The sequence below is a fragment of the Protopterus annectens genome, chromosome 1.part1 (genome assembly GCF_019279795.1).
Source record: "Protopterus annectens isolate FY-2018-M chromosome 1.part1, PAN1.0, whole genome shotgun sequence".
NCBI classification, from domain to species: domain Eukaryota; kingdom Metazoa; phylum Chordata; order Ceratodontiformes; family Protopteridae; genus Protopterus; species Protopterus annectens.
This window is the reverse complement of record NC_056726.1, coordinates 1,809,192,077-1,809,216,891: the sequence shown is the minus strand read 5'-3', so window position 1 is coordinate 1,809,216,891 and position 24,815 is coordinate 1,809,192,077. Positions and strand designations below refer to the sequence as shown.

Genomic DNA, 24,815 nt, shown 5'->3' with positions numbered 1-24,815 from the left:
AGTGCATGGATCGTGCTCTCCCTAACAGAACCAAGACACTGTCCTCCAAAAAAAGGAAGCCAATCTGGTGGTCCCCCGCTATAAACAAACTCTACAACAGAAGGAAGAAACTGTTGCTGATGAGAGTAAAATCCCATGAGTGGAGGAGCTCCCTGGTGAGCCTCAGTAAGAAACTGAGATCCCTCTTAAAATCCTCCAAGGCTAGCTATGAAAACAAGATTGCCCCTGATTCTAAGGACAGCCACAAAGCATTTTATAGCTATGTCAAGAATCTCAATGGCAACACCCAGGTCTGCTTTGAGTTACAGCACAGTGGCACGAAAATTACAGAACCATGTGATATCACCAACATCCAGGCTGATGGGTTCAGTGCTAACTTTACCCCCCCCCCCTCTCAGCCCCTAAAGGGCCCATATCTGTACTGGAAGAATACAGAGCCCCTGCAATCAGAACTGCACAGGTAAAAAACTGCACTTTCCAAAGCCAAGAACACAGCTTCTATGGGACAGGACAACATCCCAGGCTGTGTTCTACACGAGCTTCAGAATGAACTGGCCTCCCACCTAAGCACCATGTTCAGTCATAGCCTTACGTCAGGCTTTGTACCCACTGAATGGTGCACAGCAACAGGTATACCACTCCATAAAGGGGAGCCATCATGGACCCCAGGAACTATCGCCCTATTAGCCTGACCAGCCTGGTCTGCAAGGCCATGGCATGCATCATCATGGAACTTGTAAACAAAGACATAGGTAACCTCCAAACTCTGAACCCCACCCAGTTCGGGTTTGTGAAAGGCAGATCATGCCTCCTGAACCTGATTGATTTCTTTGAATCAGTCAAAAAAGCCGTAGACGAGGGTAAGGCAGTTCACACAGCCTATCTTGACCTCGCCAAGGCTTTCAACACCATCCCCCATTCTGGAATTATAGCTAAACTCACTAAACTGGGTGTAAATCCAAACATCACAAGATGATTTGCCAACTGGCTCACTGACAGAACCCGTACTGTAAAAGTTGCAGACTCCAAATCTGACTTCAAACCAGTGACAAGTGGAGTAACACAGGGTTCCGTCCTGGGTCCTCTGCTGTTTAGTATCTACTTCTCTAAAGTAAGGGCTAACACAGAGGGCCTCTGGCTGGCAAAGTTCACAGATGACTGCAAATTAGGTGCCATAGTCGAGTCCCCAAATGATGTGGACATCCTACAGAAGGGCCTCACTGAGACAGATGCCTGGTGTCAGAGCCAGGGTCTCAAGCTAAATGCCAAAAAGTGCATTGTCATCCCCTTTGGTTAAAACTCTATTCCCATGAACTACCACATAGGCGGCAGTCCTATTAATGCCGAAGTTGTGAAAAGATGCCTGGGAACTCAGGTGGAAAGTAGCCTCTCCTTTGATAATCACACCACCACAGTAGTCAGGAAATCCTTCTATGTGGTACACCTCATCACAAAAGGGTTCTCATCCAGGAAAAAAGAGGTCACTGCTCCCCTCTACTCGGCGCTCATTAGACCCATTATTGAGTACAACGCCCCTTTTGAAATGTACCTCACAAGATACCTGCAACAGCTGGAAAAGCCACAGAAGTACCTCACTAAGAGGATTATGGGCCTTAAACAGATATCCTATGCTGACCATCTCAAAAAACTCCAGCTTTACTCCAAGGTGATCTCTGCCTAACATAGAAAGCTATGTCAAACCCAGAGCTGTTGGAAATGCTACACCTAAAGAAATCCCAATCCCTCCAGGATACACACTCTAGGGATGTAAACCTTGTCAATAAATAGAACATGCTCGGGAGATAGATTCCTGTCCCAGACACTTCCCATACTCTAGAACAAGCTACCTATCTATTTCAAGCAAAGTTCCTCATTAACACTCTTCAAGAAAAATCTTAATGAATGGATGGGAATAAGGAAATTCACCCCGGGATCACTTCTGTGGCTCTGCTCGACAGGGGGCACAGGAAAATAACTTTCTTGGGTGAAGAAAGCCAGGGAACCTTGTTAGATAGACTTACATAAGCCCTAGGGCCGATAGCCTAATACCTACCTATGAACCTATGAAAATGGAATTCGTTATCTATTGAGCTCTTTTAGAGACAATACAGTTTTGCACTCATAAATATTGAAATTGTTTGTGTATTGATGTATTTGTGTGTATACATACACACACACATGTATGCATTCGAAAAGTGTGCTGGCATTTTCAGTTGTTATTGTCATGCAGTGTGCATGTTTTCTTTTTAATAATTTCCATTCTCCATAACATCATATAAATCAGTCAATTCCTGTCTTTCCTTAAACCTCACTTTTCCTATTGAAAATTATACTGCATATGTTATTTTGAAAAAAATTATTTATTTTATGAAATTTGCTCTTTCCCTTTGTAAAGCTATCACCTCCAGTTCTTTTATCTCCTTTACAGTATTCAGTACTTTAGTTACAGTTGGTATATATTTTGATTTCTACTTTCTAGTAATTGTTTTTTGGCAGCCAATATCATTAAACTTAGAAAGGCCTTACTATATATAGGCAAATGTGATTCTATATCCCAGCTCAATAAATCATTTTCTTAGTTACAACAATTCCACCCCCCCCCCAACATTTTTGACAAAGTGCTCTGTAAGAATTTTTTTAAGTCTGCCAACTCATTGCATTCCCCAAAACATGTTCTCGGTTCCTGTTCTCTTAACCATCACACCCACAGCATTTGCTGCCTTCCTTTAGAAAAATTCTCTAAAGTGTAATTTGAGTATAAAAATACATATGCAAACACTTCCATTAAAAAATTCTAAACCTTCTAGGCATTGTTGCATTCTTGGGAACCTTACAGATTTCTTTCCCTCTGTAAGGGGGGGATTGGGGTTGGCATAATGGTTAAGGATTGTCGTACTGGTAACGGTCTTTACCTCACAGTTACATGGTACAGGATTTGATTCTGGCCTCTGGTTATTGGATAGGTTTGTAATGGTCCTCAGACTGATAGCCTAGTATTTACCTATGAACCAGTGTTCCCTTTCAAATTTCTTTTGATTTTCTATTCCCTGTCTTTTCAAACCACTTCTGATTAATCTTATAGTTATCATACAATATTTTATATGTCATATTAATTATATTATATTATATTTTTTAACAGTAGCATCTATTCTAGACTCAAAAACAAACAAAAACTGTCAGAGCTGGTCTTTCATTTTACACTCCCCTGTTCCTTTTAGTTTCATCGGAAGTTACTAGGCTAATGGCCCTAGGGCCTTTATAAGCCTAGCTGTATAAAAAACCCTTGTACCCTAATTGACCATAGTTAGATGGTCATTGTTAGCAGAGTGATTCTGTGATCAGCACCAACTATCCCTGTCCATGAGGGACATAGTTGCCAACCCTTGGGTTAATTTAGGATCACATATCCAGTTGTCAAGGTTGCACTTAAACAGCGTCATTGAGGAGCTCTGTTTCACTTGAAATGAGAGCTTATTCTAGAGGAGTGGCAATCTCTTGGAGATATATCTGTCTCTCTAACATCTTTTGCTAATGTCACAAGCTAGGTTGAGATTCCTGGAGCGAGTGACTGTTGTCCCATTTTGTTTGTTTATACTGTGTTATCAGTCCCTGGTAGGAAAGGCAGACATTAACCTGCATATAAAACTTCTGCTGAGTCTCATTCCACTGTATTACCTAGTTATTTACTCTCAGTATCATGGTTCCTTTGCAAATTTCCTCCAGTAAATTCCATCCCCTTCTGCTTCTTTTCTAAATCCCTATTTGCAGTCATCCCTATTGAAAAAATCTCCTTTCACCATTCTTGGATTAGCTTTGCACTTAGAATACTTTCTATTGCTTTAAGAATATAATATTTAAAATCTTCTCTCTCTGTTTCTCTCTCTCTTTTTTGAACTCTCTCCATTTTATCATCATATCAGGTATGTTCTTTCATTTCTTCACATAAAACCCCCCCCCCTGTTCTATGGGGAAAATCAACTCATCCCACTTTTACCCTCTTCCTTTCTCAAATAAATTACTTCAAAGCTCTATTAATTATCATCCTCAACTTCTCTTCTTGGATGATAAAAGCATTACTGACATGAATATAAGACTAAGGGGACTAAAATAGTTTCAATGCTAGTAACTTATTACCAATAAATATAACCCTGAGCTTCTAGTTCCTTAGTTGCTTTTTATTAGTTTCTTAGTTTTTGTATTATCTTGGATTTTACTGACCCATTTCATCCGTGGGTACTTCATTTACTGCTGTAGCTTTTGTTTTATCTACGTTCATTTATTTTGCGTCCCAAAAAGAAATAAAACTGCCTCAGAATGTTTCACAGCAGCAAAATATCCTTTTATGGATTTATCAAGTACAAAGTGATATAATCTTTAATAAAAGGTAATTGTTATTGGGTATCATACCAGTTATATCCTTGATTTTATGATTATCTTATTTTCATTAACAACAGTTCTGAATGTAAAGCAAATAACAGTGGGGAAAGAGAACATTCCTTCCTATTCCTTGTGTTTAAGCACAGCTTCAGAAAGAGAATACCTCCCAACATATTTATTATCTCCGACCCATCAGACGTCCTCCTTATTAACCTTATTACTGCTATCATTCCCTAATCAAAAAATCCCATCTGATTCTTTCAAATGTTTTCTATGTATCAAAACCCACTACCCGTAGCAGTGATTTCATACACCCTGACTATCTTTGGATCATCACTAATGTTATCAAAAGTTTGCTTCGCTTCTACAAAATCACATTGATCAATGTCTATCAACTTTGTTAATAACCTTACTTTTCTTTTGGGTAGTGTAGACATAAGCACTTTATAACTGGGGATTAAAATTGAAATAGACCTATATGAAGCAAATTCTAAAGGGTATTTACCCCCTTTGGGTTACATAGCCACCACAGCTTTCTTCCAAGATGATGGTATCCCCACCCTTTAAATTATGATTAAAAAAATCTTCCATATGTTTATTACTTTCCTCTCTCCTAACTCCCAGGGAGACATTGCTTTTGACTAATTATACATCACTGTTTTATCTCAGCTCTTCCTATCTTAACTATTAATTAATAAACCTCATCTTCCTTTACCTTTGGCATAATCCAGTCTTCCATAAATATTTCCATTTGTGCCTTTTCTTGGTTTCTGTATTTCCCTCTAATTTTCTTAATATTTCTGGAATATCTGTAATTCCTCTATATGATCTGAGTGTGGCTACAATTCTTTCTCTTTCCTGTTGTCTAAGTTGTATGTTTAAAGGTTTTGTGCTGTAAAGTTGTCAAAAATCGCTGCTTAACAACAGTGCTTCTAAACCCACTCATTTTATCAAAATATTCTCTTATTTTCTCTTTAGCACTCTGCATTTGTTTCTTTTCTTGTTCTGTCAGGTTCACTTTCTTTTACACTTCTTTAAGCTTTTTAACCTCCTCTAAATAATTTATATTATTATTTCCCATATCTAGTTCTCTTAATTTTGCCATGGTTTTAAAATCCACTTTTATTTTATCCTAATTAGTTGCTATCCCTTCTGGAGTAGATTCTGTCTTCCCTAATAACTCTTAAATCATATTTACTACCCATTCCTTAAATTCCTCTCTTTTTAACACATAAGTAGGAAAACATTACTCTGTATCTTTATCTTAGCCTTTATTGGTTTGTAATCTGATGTACTCATTGGATGGGTCTGAAATATTTAAATACACATGCACCTGTGAGATATAATTTCTGTCCAGTCTAGCTTAGTTATTCTAAATTTGTAAATTATGTCTTTGTCGTGCTTCTAAATTCATATCCTTCATGCCATATATGCTCATATACGTCTTCAGAAATCTACCTTCTTTTGTTATAATTTTCCTTCAAGATCCTCCTAATACATCCTCTGTTTTACACATCATGTTCCAATCCCTGCCCATACATAATATTCCCTGTTTTAAGTTTATTATAAAATTCTCCTCTGTTCCATAATAGTAGTTCTCAGTGGAATATAAATACACGCCAGAGTAATTGTCTAACTTTGCCAATAACCCCTTACTAACACAACATCATAGTTATCTTTTTTTTTCTTTCTTCTATCACTACTGGATACCCTCTCACAATCAGTGTTACTGTTCCATCTTTCACTTTGTCCGCAATAGTCTGCTGATTGTCAATCCTGAAATCATTTGTTTGTCAAATTGTCATGTGTATTTCTAACCAAATGCATCCACTGCAGCATTACTGTTTGCAACCTACATTTCTTAATATAATTCAGTACTCTTTGCTTTTTTGAGAGTGCCTTCTGCATGTCCCCCCCGCAGTTGGGTAGCGTTCGAAAGACATTTGTGTGTAAATGGGCGTGCCTTTGTTAAAGGTTGGGCATCGAGCTGGCACCTCGGCATTTCATAAAAATCTACTGCCAATCATTAGCGGACCGGAGTTCCGCTGTGGTGACCCTTTACCGGGAAAAGCCGAAAGACAAACAACAACAACAACTCTTTGCTTTTTTGTCTTTACCTGCAAGACCATTTACATTCCGTATTAATATGACAAAGCAGCCATGTTGATAAAAAGCTATTACTTCCCCATATTGTACATAACATTTTGTTTTAAATATGTTTCCAAATTGCAGCTTATATGCACACACTAATGTTTGTTAGCTTGCTATTTTATGTAGGTGCTTCTTCTCATCTCTATTTGAACCCAGATTTTACTCTTCAACAAAACTCGAGAAACAAACTAAATACATTTTAAAGCTCCTAGTGCCCTTTAATTCAGAGTAAATAAATTGCAGACATTTGCATTTTTCCCCACTCAGTGGTTTCACCCACCAAAATTCCTGATCTAAAATTATGGTTAACCATGCTAACTTGCATGTTAGGCCCTGTTTTACAGTTTCACAAATTGCTTTCTCTGCTTCCATCCCTGATGTGAAAAACAACTTGCATTTTTCCTGTAAACTTTACATTTTAGTCTCATCAAATAGTGCGCTAACTACCCTTAAGTTAATACATTAAATTGCATGTTGTTATATGGACTGCATTAAAGTAGTAAGGCTGCTGAGAAGACAGCTACTTGATTTACACCTGAAACAGCACAGTTTCAATCCTCATTTATTTTCACTGCACTGCTTGTCAGTACTGTTTGTTTCCCTTTAAGTGTTTTATATATATATATATATATATATATATATATATATATATATATATATATGTTATAGTGTACATTGCACTAAGAACACATTGTTCAGATCTTTCCTGATTAATTGCTTGTACCTGCAGACTCATTGTCTCCAATAGCTTCTGCTAATAGAAGAAGAAAAAAGCTAGTAACTTTCGAAATGTAAGAAGGAACCCTTGTACATTTCACTCAAAACACACAATTCAGACCTTTCCTGATTAACTGCTTGAACCAGCAGACTTATTGTCCCCAATAACATTTGCTAATGGAAGAGAAAGGAACAGATGGCAACTTTGCAAATAAAAGAAAGAGCCATTGTATATTTTACTCAAAATACAGTAATCAGACTCCTCATAATTAATGAGTCTATATTATTCCGTCAAAACACCATCTCATCGAATACCACATTGTTGACAACTATTCAGTGAAATTCACTTCTGCGATTCACTGAATACTTAAAAAGGCAAAGATGTAGTTGGTCAACTACACAATTTTGCTCTTTTCTCCACTCAATTGCTATCTTGGAGTTGGTATATTTAGTTTGGGGAGGGCAGCCCACGACATTGATGGGTTTGGTTTAGGTAGATTTAGTTACATTGGGTTGTGGGACAAGTATTTGTTTGCCCTTTAAGTATTCAGTGAATCTCAGAAGTGAATTTCATTGAATACTTGTCTACGATGTGGTATGCGATGGTGTGTCAGTAGTGTAATATAGACCCATAATTAATTGCATGCATCTGTATCTCTTTGTCTTAAAACCAGGTAGCACTGAACAAATAAACAGCTAGTGACTTTGCAATGCAATGAACTACTACCATCTCATACTTTTTATCATTTTCCCTTGTTTTTCAAGAGTATTTCCTTAAAAAGTCTCATGTGTATAGCTTTAACTAAGAATGCTAGTTTAGATGGTCAGTGCTATAAAGACAGGGAAAATTATCATATTTTAATTCTACATACATTATAATCAGTACACTTTTGTTTCTATTCTCATCAGCCAAGGCTAAGAACATTATATTAACTTTGACTTGCTTCTTTCCAGCTTTTCATAACTTAAGAGTATAAAGACTGGATGCATTGCAGTTAAGCAAAAGTACTTTCTTTAAAATCAGTAACATGTACACCAGTTATTGATGAAACAGCCCCACCTCACCTTTAAAATACCTCTAACTGCATACTATACAAAATTGTTTTATATCATTATAATTTTTTTATTAAACATTAATAAGAACAAACCTTTTTTCACTTACAGTTATTTTTTTAGTTCCTTTTGTGTCTTTCCAGACATTGATAACATAAAGTGGGGATTATTCTTAGTGGCCACCAACCAGTGTAACACAGTGAACAAACTTCCAGTCTTTTTCAGCCACTTCTTATAGAACCACATTTAATGTGTCTAAACTACATTTAAGGAATTGATGGCTTGTATTTCAGCCATTTATTTACTAATTTCACCTTGCTGCTGGTCTTCTTCCTGATCATCTCTACCAGAAAACACAACTCACTGGTTCAAGTCCAATGTACTACTGATTCTTAATACTTCTGGACTTTTTTCTGTGGTCCTTGTCATTTTGTGAAAAATGAGAAGTAGAGTCACTTTCATCTTGCTGTCTCTCTCTTTGTTGACCAAACCATTTTATTTCTTCCTTGGCCTATTCTGCATCTAAAAATGTCTTTGGTCCTCCTGGAAAAATATTCTAAAGACACCTGGATATACCAAGTTGAATATTACTCCTGATTACTGGGGTAAACTTGTTTATTTTCTGCCTGTTGCACAGTGAATACTTTTCCCTTCTGCTAGGCATTAGTCAGTAGCAGCTCTTTCGACTAGCATGATTGCATATTTAGTAATATAAGTCTTGACTGTTTTTTCATGGCCAGATTTACAAAACAAATCTTGGTGGGGAAAATCAGTCTAGTTCTTTATATATAGTTCTTTATATAGGTTTTTGCTGTGTGTTATAACTTCTAACTTTACAGTTTTTTTTAAACTGTTCTTCTTGAGAAGCCTTAGGATCTATTAGTCTTTTCTTCATTTCGGTCTGTGATTTTTATCAGCTCATCTGAAGGGCTATGTAAAATGTATTCTATTGTTTCCATCCTTTTAGCATTCAATTTTATGTATTCCTCCAGTGTCTTCCTTATTTTAAACAGCTTGAGTGCATTTGATTATTTTCCCTTTAAATTACTGAATGCCAGCTGCTGCACTAAAGCTGAAAGAACCGAATTTGCTAAACATGCAAGTTTCTTCCCAGGTAGAGATTTTTCTTTCCTTATTGATTGATCTACTTCCTCCAGACTTCTTTGTTGGCCTCCAGTCTATGTAATTGCTATCCAGAAACTCAATGTTACCAAAATTTGTTAACCTTTATAGGCTTTTTTTAACAACAACTTAATTACCAGCCTAGGATAGGTCTAATCAACCCCCTCCTCAGGCTATCACCATCTTGGCTGTGTTGTTGATTACAAATGTTTGAGAACACAACTTCTCTATATATCACCTTCGCTCATCAACAGTAATATTTATGCAGGTGAGTAAGCCCCTAGCACCCTGATTAGATGTATACTGAATTCAGTGCTGAACAACAGTGGGAAAGGGAGTAAGCCACACCCCCGGTACAGTCCACAACCGCCTCACACCAACAGTTATCCTGTTGTGCATGCATTTACTTCAAGCAAGATATTTTTTGTTCTTTCATGCCAGCTAACCATTAAGCACCCTCCCATTAGTCTTGAGTCCATTAATTCCTCCATAGTGGGTATCCTGACCTGACCACTGAATTTGCGGGCTTTATACTCTCTCCGACCCATGATCTAGACAATAAATCTGATTCATTGTCTAGATTATAGGCAGCATAAAGCAGAAAAACTGTAAATCCTGATGAATTTTTTATAACTGCTATGAGAGTCTGGTGGGTGATGTAAGTATTTTTATTTTTTTAAGTCATGTTAGACAGTGAGACATTTTAGGCAATAGACTGTGCTTTGCTTTACTCCTGGGTTATACCTAGCATGCAGGAAGAATGAACCAGACAGACCATCATGTTGTCAGTCAAGGAGGATATTTGTGCCCTTGCCTGCATATCTAAATGCAGGCTGTGAGAGTGTTTCTCATGATAGTAATATCATCACCTGGGTGGTTGCTGTGGAAAATAGTATCACTGCAAGGGTCTGCTCCACCCTTCCTTTGTGTATGTGGGTGTGTATATGACTGCTTTCACACACATCAATGGCTTGCTAGAACATGTCCCACATCCTTCAGCCTTATGCTGTTGGATTGCCTGCAAGCTTTTGCTTGCTGATGGTGGATCAGCAGTCCAGGACCACTCCATCCTCCTCCAGGATGGCCATGCTAGCATTGGTCACTCATACTAATCTTCCCCATCCAACTCTTTCAGCTCTAAAGTTGGCATTAATACTCTGGACATCAAGTTTGAAGTCAGTGCTTTAGCTATCCCTCTATATCATCGAGCCAAGATAATTTGAACAAATGTGACCAGGCAGTTTAAAACTAAAACACGGTCATTGATCACTGGGGAAGCCATACATGTTTGTGTGTGTTTGTTCATAAGTATATACCAGGCTAACAACCACCAGGATCTTTTCTAAGCCTAGCCATGCAATCCAACCCATTTTTTTTTCTTTTATGCCAACCCAATTTTTTTTTTTTAGGCCACTAGTGGAAGTATTGGTTTGGTTATTCCTTTTGAGAGAACCTAAGAATTAATGGATTTGGGATCCTCACTTAATTAACAGAGTGATAGTGAGGCCCACCTTTAATGTTTATGCAAGGTAGAGCTTTCTTCATATCCTTGCTCCATTTTTAGTTTCTGCAGTACACGTTTAGCTGATGATAGAGAGCCATCATTCCCTTGCAAATCTCCTTCTTGTCTTGGGTCATTTCTGTTATTCTCCTAAATTTGTGGTTATTAGCCCACAAGGTGATGATAGCCTGTCCCTTTTCTTCTTCTTCCTTCCCTGGTGCAGTCTATAACTTTGGACATTTTTATTTATTTATTTATTTTACATTTGTTAACCGGGGGTGTCTGACTGAGCCGAAAAGGCCCTTTTTCAGCAGAGGCTCGGGGAGAAAAGCTCCACAAAGAAAAATTAGACACATTTAGTTATTTAGACATGATCAGTATACACACAAATTACAGGAGACATGTTTTTACAGTGGTATGCGGCACATAAACAGTTACAGTGGAGAGAACAAACAAAAAATATTAATTTTAAAAATAAAGGTAATTAATAGATTTGTGGTGTACAGCTGAAATTTGGAACATAGGTAGAATACATACATAGTACACAGGTACAGTACATACATTGTAGATTAGCCAGTGTTTATGAGTAAGATTGAAAACTCTTATCAAGTGCTCTAGATTTTGTATGTATGTTTTATCTGCTTTCACTAGCCTGGGGAGCAATCATGGCACTGCCAACTTTCTTTGAGATGTTGCCTGATGAGGTCTTTAAAGGAGGCTTTGGATGATGTGTTTTGAATGCTTGTAGGGACAGAGTTCCATTTTTTAGCCACTGAACTACTATATAGTGCATCTCCAAAGCTATTGTAGCTGTTGGTGGCTTCTAGTAGTAGTTTGCTTGATGATCTAAGAGGCCTTTTGACTGAGTGATGTCGTACTAGGTTTTTGAGGGCAGGACACTTATTGGGGAGGTAATAGAATGACAGAGGCAGAGCTGATTGTAGGTTAGGAGGTTGGGCAGTTCAAGCCAGTGGAGCTGTCTCAAAGCAGTACAGTGATGAGTTCTATATGAGCAATTTGCAGCAAAGCGGGAAATTCTGTTATAGCAGGCTTCCATTTTGCTTAGTTCAGTTTTGTTGAGATTAGTCAGAATGGGAGATGCATAGAGTAGGGTGGATAGAAGTTGGGAGTGAGCAATGGCTGATCCTGTGTTGTTGGTAAGAAATGGTTTGATAAGGTAGAGCGACTCCAGTTTGGCATGTACTTTTTTAATAGTTAAGTTGAGATGACTATCACATTTTAGGTGGGAGTCTATGGTTATTCCCAATAGCTTAGCCTGTGCCACTGGATCAATTGGAGTAGCATTAGTGGAGTAGATAGTGAATTGACTGTTAGTGTTTTTGTTAGAACTGGTTATGATCATAAGCTGAGTTTTCTTTGGATTGAGGATAAGTTGGGCTTTGGTAAGGTAGTTTTCAATGCCAGAGAATGCTAGTTGAGTTGTTTGCAGGAGGGTGGGAATGTTTTGTGCAGCACAGATTAAGGTAGTGTCATCTGCATACTGAATTATAGATGCATGCTGTGTGGAGGTATGAAGGTCATTTGTGAAGACTGTGAATAGTAGTGATTCCAAGATAGAACCCTGTGGGACTCCTATAGTTATGGGCAGCTGAGGAGAGAGAGAATTTTCCCATTTCACAGCTTGGTACCTGTCAGTTAAGTAGCTTTGGAACCAGGTAAGAGTGGAATTTGATAGATGATATTGGTTTAGTTTGTTTAACAGGATTTGGTGTTCGACTGTGTCAAATGCTTTGGACATATCCAAAAAAAGAGTTGACACTTGTAGGCCTTCATTTTTGAGACAGTTTACTGTGTCTTTGAAGCAGAGGAGGGCTGTAGTGGTACTATGGGCAGGTTTGAAACCATGCTGAGTAGGTGACAGGGTGTTGCTGTCTAGGAGATAGTTTAGAGACATTTCTTTGAGGTCTAACAAATCCATGGATTTCCCTGGTCCAAGGCCATTGAATCAACAAGAGATGCATCTTCAGATTAATCTCTTCAAGCTGTTGACTGCTTTTGTAGGTAATCAAGTTTTAGTCTGCTACCTAAACAGGTTGGGGGGGAACTAAGTGCTACATATCCAGGGAAGCAATCCATATGTAAAGACTGGACCACCAGGAGGGAAATTTTTCTTGTGGATGGTCTGTATCCATGAAGAGCCAGATATCCCAAGGAACTCCTTGCACCATAGCTTATACACCTACTGGAGCTTGTGTTTCACCAGGATCTAGGACGAGCCATCTTTTGGTAGTTGATCTGTTCTCCGCCGAGGGGAGTGTGTGTGTGTGTGTGTGTGTGTGTGTGTGTGTGTGTGTGTGTGTGTGTGTGTGTGTGTGTGTGTGTGTGCGTGTGTGCGTGTCTGTGTGTGTGTGTGTGTGTGCTCCTTCAGTAGACACGTTCTCTGTCAATTGGCAGGAAAGCTCCACTATGCTTTCCCCAGTTTGTCTAAACCTGTAACCGCTCAGGAAACTCCACTTAGAAGGGCTAATGCTTGTTTACATTTCTTTGTGATAACCTACAATACTCTGTTTCCTGATCCTTCAAATAGTTCCTGTTGAGCTACTAGATTTCCCTGAGTTGTTCTTGACGTTTTGAGAGACTGCAAAGGTAATCTGGCCAGAGAGTTATCATAAATGTTCCTTCCTATCTTTAATCTGAACAGCCTCAAGTTTATCTAGCCTGTCTCAGAAAATCTCAGTTACTCGCTATCAAGATGCATTTTAACTATGTATCACTATTTAATGGAAAACAGAATCCTGGCCTATCTAAGACTGTTAAAAACAGTTTCTTACAAAATCTTTTATCTGTAGCCACCCATAAGGAATTTGTCTCTACACTGGGATCTTGTCTTCGTGACCAATATGCTGCTGTGTTTGACTCTTACATCATATTATTTATTTATTTATCGACCAGGAAAGTCCACTGGGCCCAACAACCCATTTTCAGTGGAAGCCCGGGGAGAAAAGCTCCATACAATCACAGAAATTTTTACATAACATCAGCTTTGAAAGTCAAGAAAGTTTTTACATAATACAAATTGAAGTACATATACAAGACAAATACATATTATAGAGGTATACAGTACAAGAAAATAAACCCAGTGTGTTAAATGTTTAGTAATTCTGTTTGTATATTCTCATAAGTAAGAATACTGTTTAATCAATTCTGTTTATTCAACCACAGAAATAAAGAAAGCAAGAGACATTGGAAACGAACACATATAGTGTAAATTGCAACTATATTAACTTAGTAAAAGTATTTGTAGTGTATTATGGCCAAAGCATTTAAGGTGGTTTAATCATATGACTGCAAGAACAGACAAGGTTATTGAGATAGTGTTCTTTTAGTGCAAATTTAAATGTTTTTAAAGAGTCTAGTTGAGTAATAGAGAGAGGGAGCGCATTCCAAAGTTTGGCAATGGCATGGGAATAGAGACATTGTCCAGCTCTTTTGTTGGGTTTAGTTATGTTTAAGAGTTGTTTGTTAGAGGATCTAAGATGCTGAGTAGTGGTATGTGTTTGTATTATAGTTTGAAGGGATGGGCAGTAGTTTGGATTATTTAGTAGTTTGTGGGTGAGAGTAAGTTGGGAGTAATGTAGGTAATGAGGCAACTCAAACCAGTTTATAGATTTAATGGCCAGGCAATGATGTGTGCGAGTTGGCATGTTGGAGACAAACTTGGCTATTTTATAGTAGCCAGACTGCAGTTTGTTCAGGAGAGATGTGTGTATGTTATTGAAAATGGGGAAACCATAGAGGATGGAGGGTAGAAGTAGACTATTAGCTAGTTTCAACTTGGTAGACTTATTCAAATAGTGTTTATGCGTATAGGGTTTGCCAAGCTTAACATGGGTCTTTTTGATTTGGCTGAATATATGATTCTCAAAGGATAGTTTGCCATCAATTGGGATACCAAGTGGTTTGGTTGTTTGTATAATTTCAATTTCTGTATTGTTTTTGAGACAATATTTTAAAGTCTAGAGCTAGACGTTTGGTTGTGAAGAGTAAAAATTTAGATTTTTTGGGATTAAGTAGCAGTTGAGCTTCATTAAGCTAGGATTTAATGGAAGTAAATGCATTTTGTGTTAACTTTAGGTGATCTGAGGTGTCGTTAGAGGATGTAATTATTGTTGAATCATCCACGTATTGAATGAGTGTACTTTGCAGGGATACTTTATGGAGATTATTAATAAATATGTTAAAAAGCAAGGGCCCAAGAACAGCCCCTGGGGAATGCCTGTGTTGTTGAGTAGGTAATCAGATTGCTTACTTTGCCATCTAGCAGATTGTTTTCTGTTATGTAGATAGTTATGGAACCAGGTTAGTGTGTGTGGGGAGCAGTTTACGGGCTCAAGTTTGTTTAAGGTCTCTATTGTTAAGAATACCTCAACCCTGTGTCCCAAAAATTACTTTTCTTAGTAACCAAATGATCATATTGGTGGATCTCTCATTTCCTGGTTGTTATGTTTAATCAGCCTTAATTAGTCTTCCTTAAGAACAAAGCTTCTGTCTATTGTGATCTTGTTTTGTCTGAGATGTGTTTTCTGAATTGATAGTTCACCAATCCATTTTTTTCCTGTTGTCCCTCAGGATGCTGAAAATAGAGAGCAGAATATTCTCTGTACCCTGAATATTAAGTATCATTATAGCTTGAACTTCATCAAGTCCATGGGTTTAGGGAGCTGGATTAGATAGTCCTCGCCTTTGCTTTTCGCAGAGAGGAGATTACATTTACCAAAAAGACTACCAGATAGATTACCAACCATATTATCTTCTGCAATCACAATGATAATAAAGTGATAATAAATTACTCACAGTGTGTTGCTTATTATGTATGCTTTAGAAATGTGTCCATATCCACCTAGTTGAAGGTGCATACCTTTTTGTAAACAGTGTAGTTTGCATCTCTATTCCAGGAGTCCATCATCCTTTGAGAGTATTCTATTTCAAGGCATTTATATTTGAAGTCCTTCTCTTGCCTTTTAAGAGCTTTCCAACTCATTTGGTGGTGTTTCTTTGGAAATGTTTATCTGTCAGTGTAGAGGATTAGGGCTGCAAGCTGTTAATGAGCTGCTACTAGTAACCAAAAGGTATGTACAGGGATGGATTCCTTCCACCTCCATTTGTTTATTGTGTGAGTCTGAGCAAGTCACTTAACCAGTCAGTACTCCTGTGTTGCCTCTGAAAAGGAACATATTTGCCTGGTTGGCTTTCCCAGTTTATAAGTGTATAAAAATAAAATTCTGATTGGAATTTGTCCCTCTGGTTTCTCTTACTACACAGAGTATAGGAAGAAACATGTAATAGATGTGCAGATATTTGTCTGACAGGATGATGCTTGGAAGTGGATGACATGATAGTAAGGAGGAGGCTGGATATCCTATGTATCCAGAAGACAAGATAGAAGGGCAGTCCAGTAAAGCCACTTTGCTTGGGATTCATATTCTATTACTCAGGGGGAGGAAAGGCTAGCAATGGTGTGGGAATTTTAGTGATGGAGACTTCAGAAGACAATGAGGGGATGTCAAAAATTTGACAGAATCATGGCACTCAGACTCCACTGTTATGATACAGCATATTCATAATCTCAGCCTATGCCCCACAGCAGGGTTATGATCATGAGGAAAGGAGTGCATTCAGGCAGCAGTTGCAGGACCTACTAGATAAAGCAGAACAATGTGAATTGGTGTTGATAATGGGTGACCTGAATGCACATATCAGGCACAGAACAGGATATAAGGACTCTCTGGGTCCACATGGGTGAGGCAACAGGAATAAAGAAGGAGAGGACATTCTAGACTTCTCACTGGGAAATGGCTTTGTGTTAGCAAACATATGGTTCAGAAAGATAGACAGTCTCAAGACCACATACAAAAGTGGATAACATGCAACTCAGGTAGACTTCCGCCTAGTAAGGAAATGGTAGTGGGGTAGAATCAGTGATTGCAAAGTCATCTCCAGTGAAACAGTCAGCCCACAATCATCTGCAAGCAGTGGTCGGAGAAGGTTATAAGGTCAACAGACAGCAGGCTGAAGACCTGGAAGTTGACTGCACAGAAGCCACAACATTTCAAGGAATTATTCAGGGCTGTGGCTTCTCAAGAAGAAGAAGAAGAAGAAATGTGTAGAGTTGAAGAAGAATAGCAGTACCTCAAAACAGCATGTGTAAGGGCTATGGAATAGATATGCGGTCGGGCCAGGTAAGGAAACAAGGTACAAAAGGAAAGCTGGTGGTGCAGTGCAGAAGTACAGGAAGTCATCAACAAAATGAGTGCGGGAAACAGTGGGAGATAGAAAAGACAGACCAGGCTAGGAAGGAATACCAGTTGGCTAACAAAGAGACTTAGAGAGGAGTTGCATTAGCAAAGAACAAGGCATCAGAGGCACTCTACCAGCTTCTGAAAAGTGACTCAGTGGATGGCACAAAGAAACTCCATCAAGTTGAAAGGCAAAGACAGAATGATAAAGAAGATAGTCGGACAACCTTCATAAAAAAGGCCAATAACAACCTGCTAACCATTCCACAGGACATCAAAGGCAGATGGAAGGAGTATTTCCAGCAGTTTCTGAAGGAAGAAAACCCCACAAAAGCTGTACTGTTCCAGACACAGCCTATGGTGAGAGAAGAGAAGGATCCCTCCCAAGAAGACATAAGAACAGTGATAAGGAAAATGAAGTCAGGGAAAGCAGCAGGCTCAGATGAGGTCACAGCAGATATGATAAAGATGTTGGATGAGAAAGGGGAGAAATGGCTCCTGAGGGGTACTCTTAGAAGTATGGACAGAAAGACGTATCCCAGATGACTGGAGAGTAAGTATACTAATGCCAGTGTTCAAGAACAAAGAAGACATTCACAACTGTGGGCAGTATAGTGGTATCAAACTCCTATCACACTGCATGGCAGTTCTTGAGAGGGTGATTGATAGACTAATATGCAGAGATGTAAAACGTAAGATGAGAAATGAGCAGTTTGGATTCAGATCAGGATGCAGCACAACTGACCCGATGTTTGAGACAGAGACTTAAGAAGATGCTAGAAATGAGGAAAGTGTTGAACTCTGCATTCCTAGACTTGAACAAAGCATATGACAGGGTCCCAAAAAAGCTGAGTTGGGCAGGCCTGCAGTGGTTCGAAGTCCTAAAAACATTAATGGAATTAGTGCAAGCTATGTACAAGGACCCAATGACCCAAGTATGAACAGGGTTTGATCTCACAGAAGGGTTCCCAGTGACTGTGGGTGGTTCAGCTTCACGTCCACTGCTGTTCATGCTGGTGATGGACCACATTAGCAAACATGATGGAGGGACAGATCAACAAAGTTGCTGTATGCAGATGATGCGGCATTACTGGCAGACTCTGAGCAATAACTTCAGCAAAGAGTAGAGTAATGGAATGCAAAACTGAAGTCGTATGGGAACTTGAGTACAAATAAGACAGTTGTAATGGTAACACATAGGGGAGGGATCAGAAAAAGCTCAAAATTGTGATAGAAGGGAAAATAGAACAGGTTAACAGTGTCAGGTATCTGAGAGGGGTGTTTGAGGAAAAGGGAAGTCTGAATGAGGAGGTCAAATCTAGAATCAGAGAGGCTGCAGCCAACTGGCACAGTGTGTCAAGGGTTGTGTATGACAGAAGAATGTCAAAGAAGCTAAAAAGTAAGGTGTACAAAATAGTGGTGCAACCAGTACTACTGTATGGCACAGAAACCTGGGCAATAATATCAGAGCAGTTAAGGAAACTAGAGGTGATGGAGATGAAGTGCCTGAGATGGGTGGGAAAATGCACTCTGTGGGACAAATGAAGAAACGAGGACATAAGAGCAGAAGCTAAAATAGCTCCAATTGCAGAAAAGGTCAGAGAGAACAGATTATGGTGGTTCGGACACCTATGCAAGAAAGTAGAAGACAGTCTGGTAAAGAAGATTTGAGACGGAAAGGAAGAAGACAAGAAGAAATGAGGGCATCCAGCAAAGAGGTTGATGGATTGTGTGAGAGAAGACCTGTGACAGTCAGGCATGAGTGTCAAAGAAGGTAGGAGTGTGGAATTAAATGGGGAGAGATGACGACAAGTGACATGACACCCCAACCCCATGTAGAAAATGGGAGAAAAGGTGGTTGAATATGAATATGTAATAGATGTGCAGGTACTCACCGTGTCAGCGCTGACTTTTTTGAAGGGCTATCACACTGTAAGCATTATTGCCTCAGATTCTTTCCCATTTTTTTAATTTCTCCAAGTCTTTTGGGTTTCTAATACCAGGATGGGAGTGGACCCCATTCCTAAGTCAAAGTGCAATTAAAGTTCATGAAATTAGTATTGTTTCAATCTTTGATGTCAGCCAGAAGTGCTCTTTGCAGCACCCGCAATGTACCCAGTAATGACTCCTCCTGCAGTTCGTACAGGGTTACATGTATTGGTAACATATCTAAATATGATTGTAGATTCTTTTTTATAAGACCCATTGCTCCTACTGCTATTGGAACTGTCTGGGTATCTTTCTTCCACATTGCTCTCATTTCTGCCTACAAATCCTGATATTTTATGACTTTGTGTCTCTCTCTACACAAGACACTGTAGTCACTGGGCATGGCGATTTCAATGATCAATGCTACTTTTGTCTTTTTTTCATGGACAACTATGTCCGGTTTTCTAGCATCTGTCTTTTGAACTGTTGGTAATGGGTGATCCCATATGATGTAGACTTACTCATTTTATGTGATGCTTTCTGGCTGTTTCCAGTGTTTTTCAGCCACTTCAGTACCAAAATGTTTACACAATCCCCAATGCAACAGTCTTGTCACATTATTATGTCTTTCAGTCTTTCAGTATACAGTCCTTCTGTCATTAGTATGTCACAACCAGCAACAAGGTATGCAATTGTTTCCAATTCTGTTTTACAAAACCTACATTTATTTGTTTCTCCTACATGTTCAATGGACTTTGTAAAGCACCATGTACATAGCCCACTATCTTGGGCTGCCAGTATTAACCTTTCATATTTTGGTATGAATTCTTTCCCAGTAAGTGGATGATTAGATGCTGCATAATGGCAACATGACTTCCTGTCAGTAAAGTTATCAGGATCAGATATCCTTGTGGTTTGTTTTCTTGTAGTTGCAGTATCTTGTATGAGGGGCTAGAGCTAGGAATTCTGTGTGTGTATGTGTGTTTCAGTAGTAGAAGAACCCCTTAAATATAGCGCAAAGATGCTTTTCTGCAGCTAGGGAATGTATACAACTTGGGGAGTATAGCTCAGTATTTTAACAACTGCTATGAGATAAAGCATATAAGAATGTATGCATGTTCCACCCACTGCAGATGACTCTCTCAAAGGTACTGATATAGTTACCACTCACGTATTTATTTCTGTTTAGTATGTAACATTAATAAACCAAAATGACAGAAATTGTATTTTACACTCAGTAGTCTGATTTATATTATTTTAAGAGCTATACTAACTTACTTTTATTCTTTTTCAAATTTAAACAAATAAAACTATAATGACCTTGTAGTGACTCTAATTTCATGTGTGCCATATAACTGGTGTCCTTTGTGTTTTAGGAGTTTGCAAGTGTTTGAGGAAACTGGAATTCCTCATAGTCAGCTACTACATCAACAAAGGGTTGAAGAAGGGGGTGGTCCCCTAGGGGGACCTCTGCGATATGAGAATCCCTGCATCTTCTGGCTCACTGCAGCCCAAGCAGGTATGAGATCTTATATAGTTTGGCAAATAATCTGCTTTATATAGATTGAAAGGGATAAGAGTACATATCATTTGGAAAAATCACATTTGAGCTAATCTCAGAGCATTTAATGCAAATAGCTGAAACCTCATTTTGTCAACTGCTTATTTGATTGGAACATCATTTAATCAACTGTATCACAATTTACATATATTTATATATATGTGTGTGTGTGTGTGTGTGTGTGTGTATGTGTACGGTTTCACTTCATAAACATGAATTGCTGAAATATCGAATTTCAAAAATTCATGTCCATGAAGTCAAAACTTCAAAATAACGAAAGTGCATAAGCGCGAATAGGACTATGTCGAATTCGTGCTTATGGATGTATGTTATGTTGCGGAAGTGTTTCGCTGGGATGGTGTCTGCAATTTAAGGTGAGTGAGTGTGTGTGAGTGTTTCTCTAACTTGTACCAGTGGGTTAGGCTAGGGAGGTGGAGGTATGATTGTGTGTGTTGGCTGTGTGTGATTATATTTTTCTTTACTGTTTATGCGATCTCGGAGTTAGTATATATATATATATATATATATATATATATATAAGTAGGGGATGTGGGGGGTGCGGGGGGGCTTGCCCCGCTGCATTTGTGTAGTGTAGGTGTGTGTCTGTATGGTGTTTTGTTGTATTTAATTGTTTTGTGGTGTGGGTGTTATGGTTTGTGTGTTGTGTGCTGTAGTGTGTATGTTCGATGTTTTGATTTTGTGATTGTGAAGTGTCGGTGTTTTGATGGTTTCAGCTTTATGCTGTCGAAATGCTGACATTCGATATTTCAGCATTTCGGTAATATGAAGTGAAACCGTGTGTACATACATACATATGCATGTATGTGTATGTATTTACAGATAGATGTGCATGTATATATATGTATACATATAAATATCTACAAAGATATATGTATTCCTTTCTCTCTCTCTCTCTCTATATATATATATATATATATATATATCTGTATACACATATATATATAGACAGAGATATATATATATATATATATATATATATATATATATATATATATGTAAAATATTATATATTTGGGTCTACCTCTTCTTACCGAATTTTCACTTGTTTGAATGCTAGTTTGCCGACTCCACTTCAGCAAAATCCCAGTTAAATGAAACCACGGATTACTGAACAGCTTTCCCTGGGAAAAGAACCACTTGGCCACCAGGTAAACTACACAAACAGAAACAAATTAAACCCAACCATTTCACCCCCCCCCCCAATAACTAAATATACCAACTCCGAGATCACACTACATTGGTGAAAAGGGCAAATTTCACCCTGGTGGCCAAGTGGTTCATTTCCCAGGGAAAGTTGTTCGGTAATCCTGGTTTCACTTAACTGGGATTTCACTGAAGTGGAATGGGCACACTAGCATTCGAGCAAGTGAAAATTCGATAAGAAGAGGTAGACCCATATATGTATGTTCATATAGAAATAATGTGTGTGTGTTTTATATGTGCAGGTATAAGTGTGTGTGTGTGTGTGTGTGTGTGTATATATATATATATATATATATATATATATATATATATATGGGTCTACTGCTTTACATCGAAAATACACTTCTTCAAAATAGAGCAGTAGACCCTACACTTCAGCGAAAGTTCACTTAAACGAAAGTGCACTTTCGTTGAAGTCTAGTTCCCCGGGCTATCCCCCGCCAAAAAAACACTAAAATATGCCCTACTTAAATATACCAACTCCAAGATCTCTCTACAGCTAGGAAAAGGGAATATTCCCATTCCGTGCTGGAGTGAGACTGTCGAAGTCAATGTTCGAAGTTGAACTACTTTGAACAAGTGGACTTGGTGAAGTGGGGTTCGAAGTAGTGAAACTTCGAACATATTGACGGATCCCATATATATATGTGTGTGTGTGTGTGTGTGTGTGTGTGTATACACACACACACACACACACACAGTTATAAATATCTAGGAGCACATAAAAATGTCTAAACTGAAAAAGTCAACTTAAAATAGTTAACAAAAAAAGTTGACAGCATTATTTTGTGTTCACAGACAAAATCTCAGAGCATGCAAACAAAAAAAAACATTTTTTTTCATTAGGACTGCTTGATGTTTTGATTCTCTATTTGTACAAGACCACTATAATTCTATGATTAGGGAATATTCCCTTTCCCCACTACTTTGTGATCTTAGAGTTAGTATATTTAATTAGTGGGGCTTGCCCCTTGCAGAAATATTTGTTTGCATGCCGTAAAATTTTGTCTCTGAGCATGGAATAGTGCTGTCAACATTTTTTATTTCCTATTTTAAGTCGTCTTTTTTCATTCTGACTTTTTTTTTCAGTATGGAGTTTTAAATTTAGTTTAGTATATAAAAAAAAATGCTGTGTCAGTACAGAGTTAGTAGATTTATTGAATCCATAGCCAGTAGTAAGCACTTTCGTCTCTTCCCTTAGAGACTTCTTCAGACTATGGATTTGTAAATACAAAAGATACATTTATACTTCAATGGCTCATTAGCCAATTAACATTTTAAAAACACAGTATCATTAAAACATTTTACCATATTACATAAATATATCTAAAACTCTCTAAAACTAACTATATCAATGTTTCAGCCCCTTCCTTTTTAAATACATAATAAATTCTTCCCTATTATTTAGTCCTGGAGGGAAACAAGCATTTAATTTCACTTACCAACAGTATTCCAACCATCCCAGTTCTTCCTCAACATTGACTATGTTAACATTAGGGTGTAGAGCTTCCAAAACCATACATCTAAAATTTATTTTACATTTTTTTCTCAACATAATGTTTGCTCATAGCATTTTTCATATATGCATGAGTGATGGCATAATTATGTTCATAAATTCTTCTGTATAGTTCTCTCTTTGTTCTCCCCACATAAAAGTATCTACAGTCTAAGCAGATTAATAAATAAACTACATTTTTTGCTTTACATGTAAACCTCCCTGAGATCTGTACTACTGTTTTGCCCACTAGCAATTCATTACTGTCAGTATATAAATATTGACAATAGTTACAATTGCAGCACTTTACCATCCCTTTTCTTACCTCAACATCTTTAACTTTATTCAGTTTACCTTGGAATAATCTTTAAAGTTCTTAGCCCCCTTTTTGCACAAACTTGGGTTAATTTCCTATTTTCTCAATAATCTCTCTATTTCCTTTCAAAATCCCCCAGTTTCTCCTTACAATATTTTTTATTGCATTTGCATCTGTACTATTTTGTACTGCTAGTGCTGTCATCTAGCTCTTAGTTCTGTTATCTCCTTCGTTATTATTAACAATACTTACTAATTTTTTTCTTTTTCTTACTTCTTCAGTGAACAACCTTTCTACTTCTACTTGCAGGTATCCTCTTATTTCCATTCTTTTGCAGAAGTTTGAAGCTTCAAGTTCATACACCTCATCTTCTTTTGTTAAATTACTTATCCTTTTAAGTTCTCCCTTTATTATGTTAGTCTTAGTTTTCTTGGGATGTTAACTGGAATAATGTAAATACATATTATTTTGAAAATCTTTCTTGTATATCTTAGAAATAAGTCTATTCTCATCTTTATATATATTGTCAAGTCTAGAAAATTAATTTTAGCTAAACTATAAGTAAATTTTATATAGGAACAAACATTATTGATATAATTTAAGAACTTTCTTAACTCATTCATACTACCATCCCATATTAAAAGGACATCATCAATAAACCGTAACATCTTAACTATATTTACATTATCTTCACTTTCTAATATATTAGCAGTTTCCCAACCCTGCATGAAAACATTAGCATAACTTGGGGCTAAGGATGCACCCATTGCAACACCATTTGTTTTTACAAATATTTGATCATAGAAATCTAAATAGTTATGACTCAAAACTAAATCACTCATTTCCATTAATAATCCAACTGTATTTGGGGAGAACTCCTTAGATTTTAATAACTCCACTCTGACTGTTTCCACCCCTTCTTTGTTGGGAATCATAGTCTATAAAGAATTGATATCTAGGGTAACCAATATATATGACTCAGACACCTGAATTCCTTCCAATTTTCTCATACAATCATAACTATCCTTAACATATGTAGTACTTTTTGGTACTATTCTCTGTAAATGTTTGTCCACAAACACTGACATTCCTTCTGTTTTATTATTTCTACT

General features: G+C 37.7%; 1 protein-coding gene across 1 annotated transcript in view; it reads left to right on the top strand.

The window, feature by feature from the left end:
* Positions 1-24,815, top strand: part of TRIT1 (tRNA isopentenyltransferase 1) — a 1,178,366-nt gene that overhangs the window by 636,026 nt on the left and 517,525 nt on the right. The window contains exon 6 of the mRNA XM_044084772.1: positions 20,484-20,626. Coding sequence (XP_043940707.1) covers positions 20,484-20,626 — 143 coding nt within the window. The remainder of the gene's footprint in view (positions 1-20,483; positions 20,627-24,815) is intronic.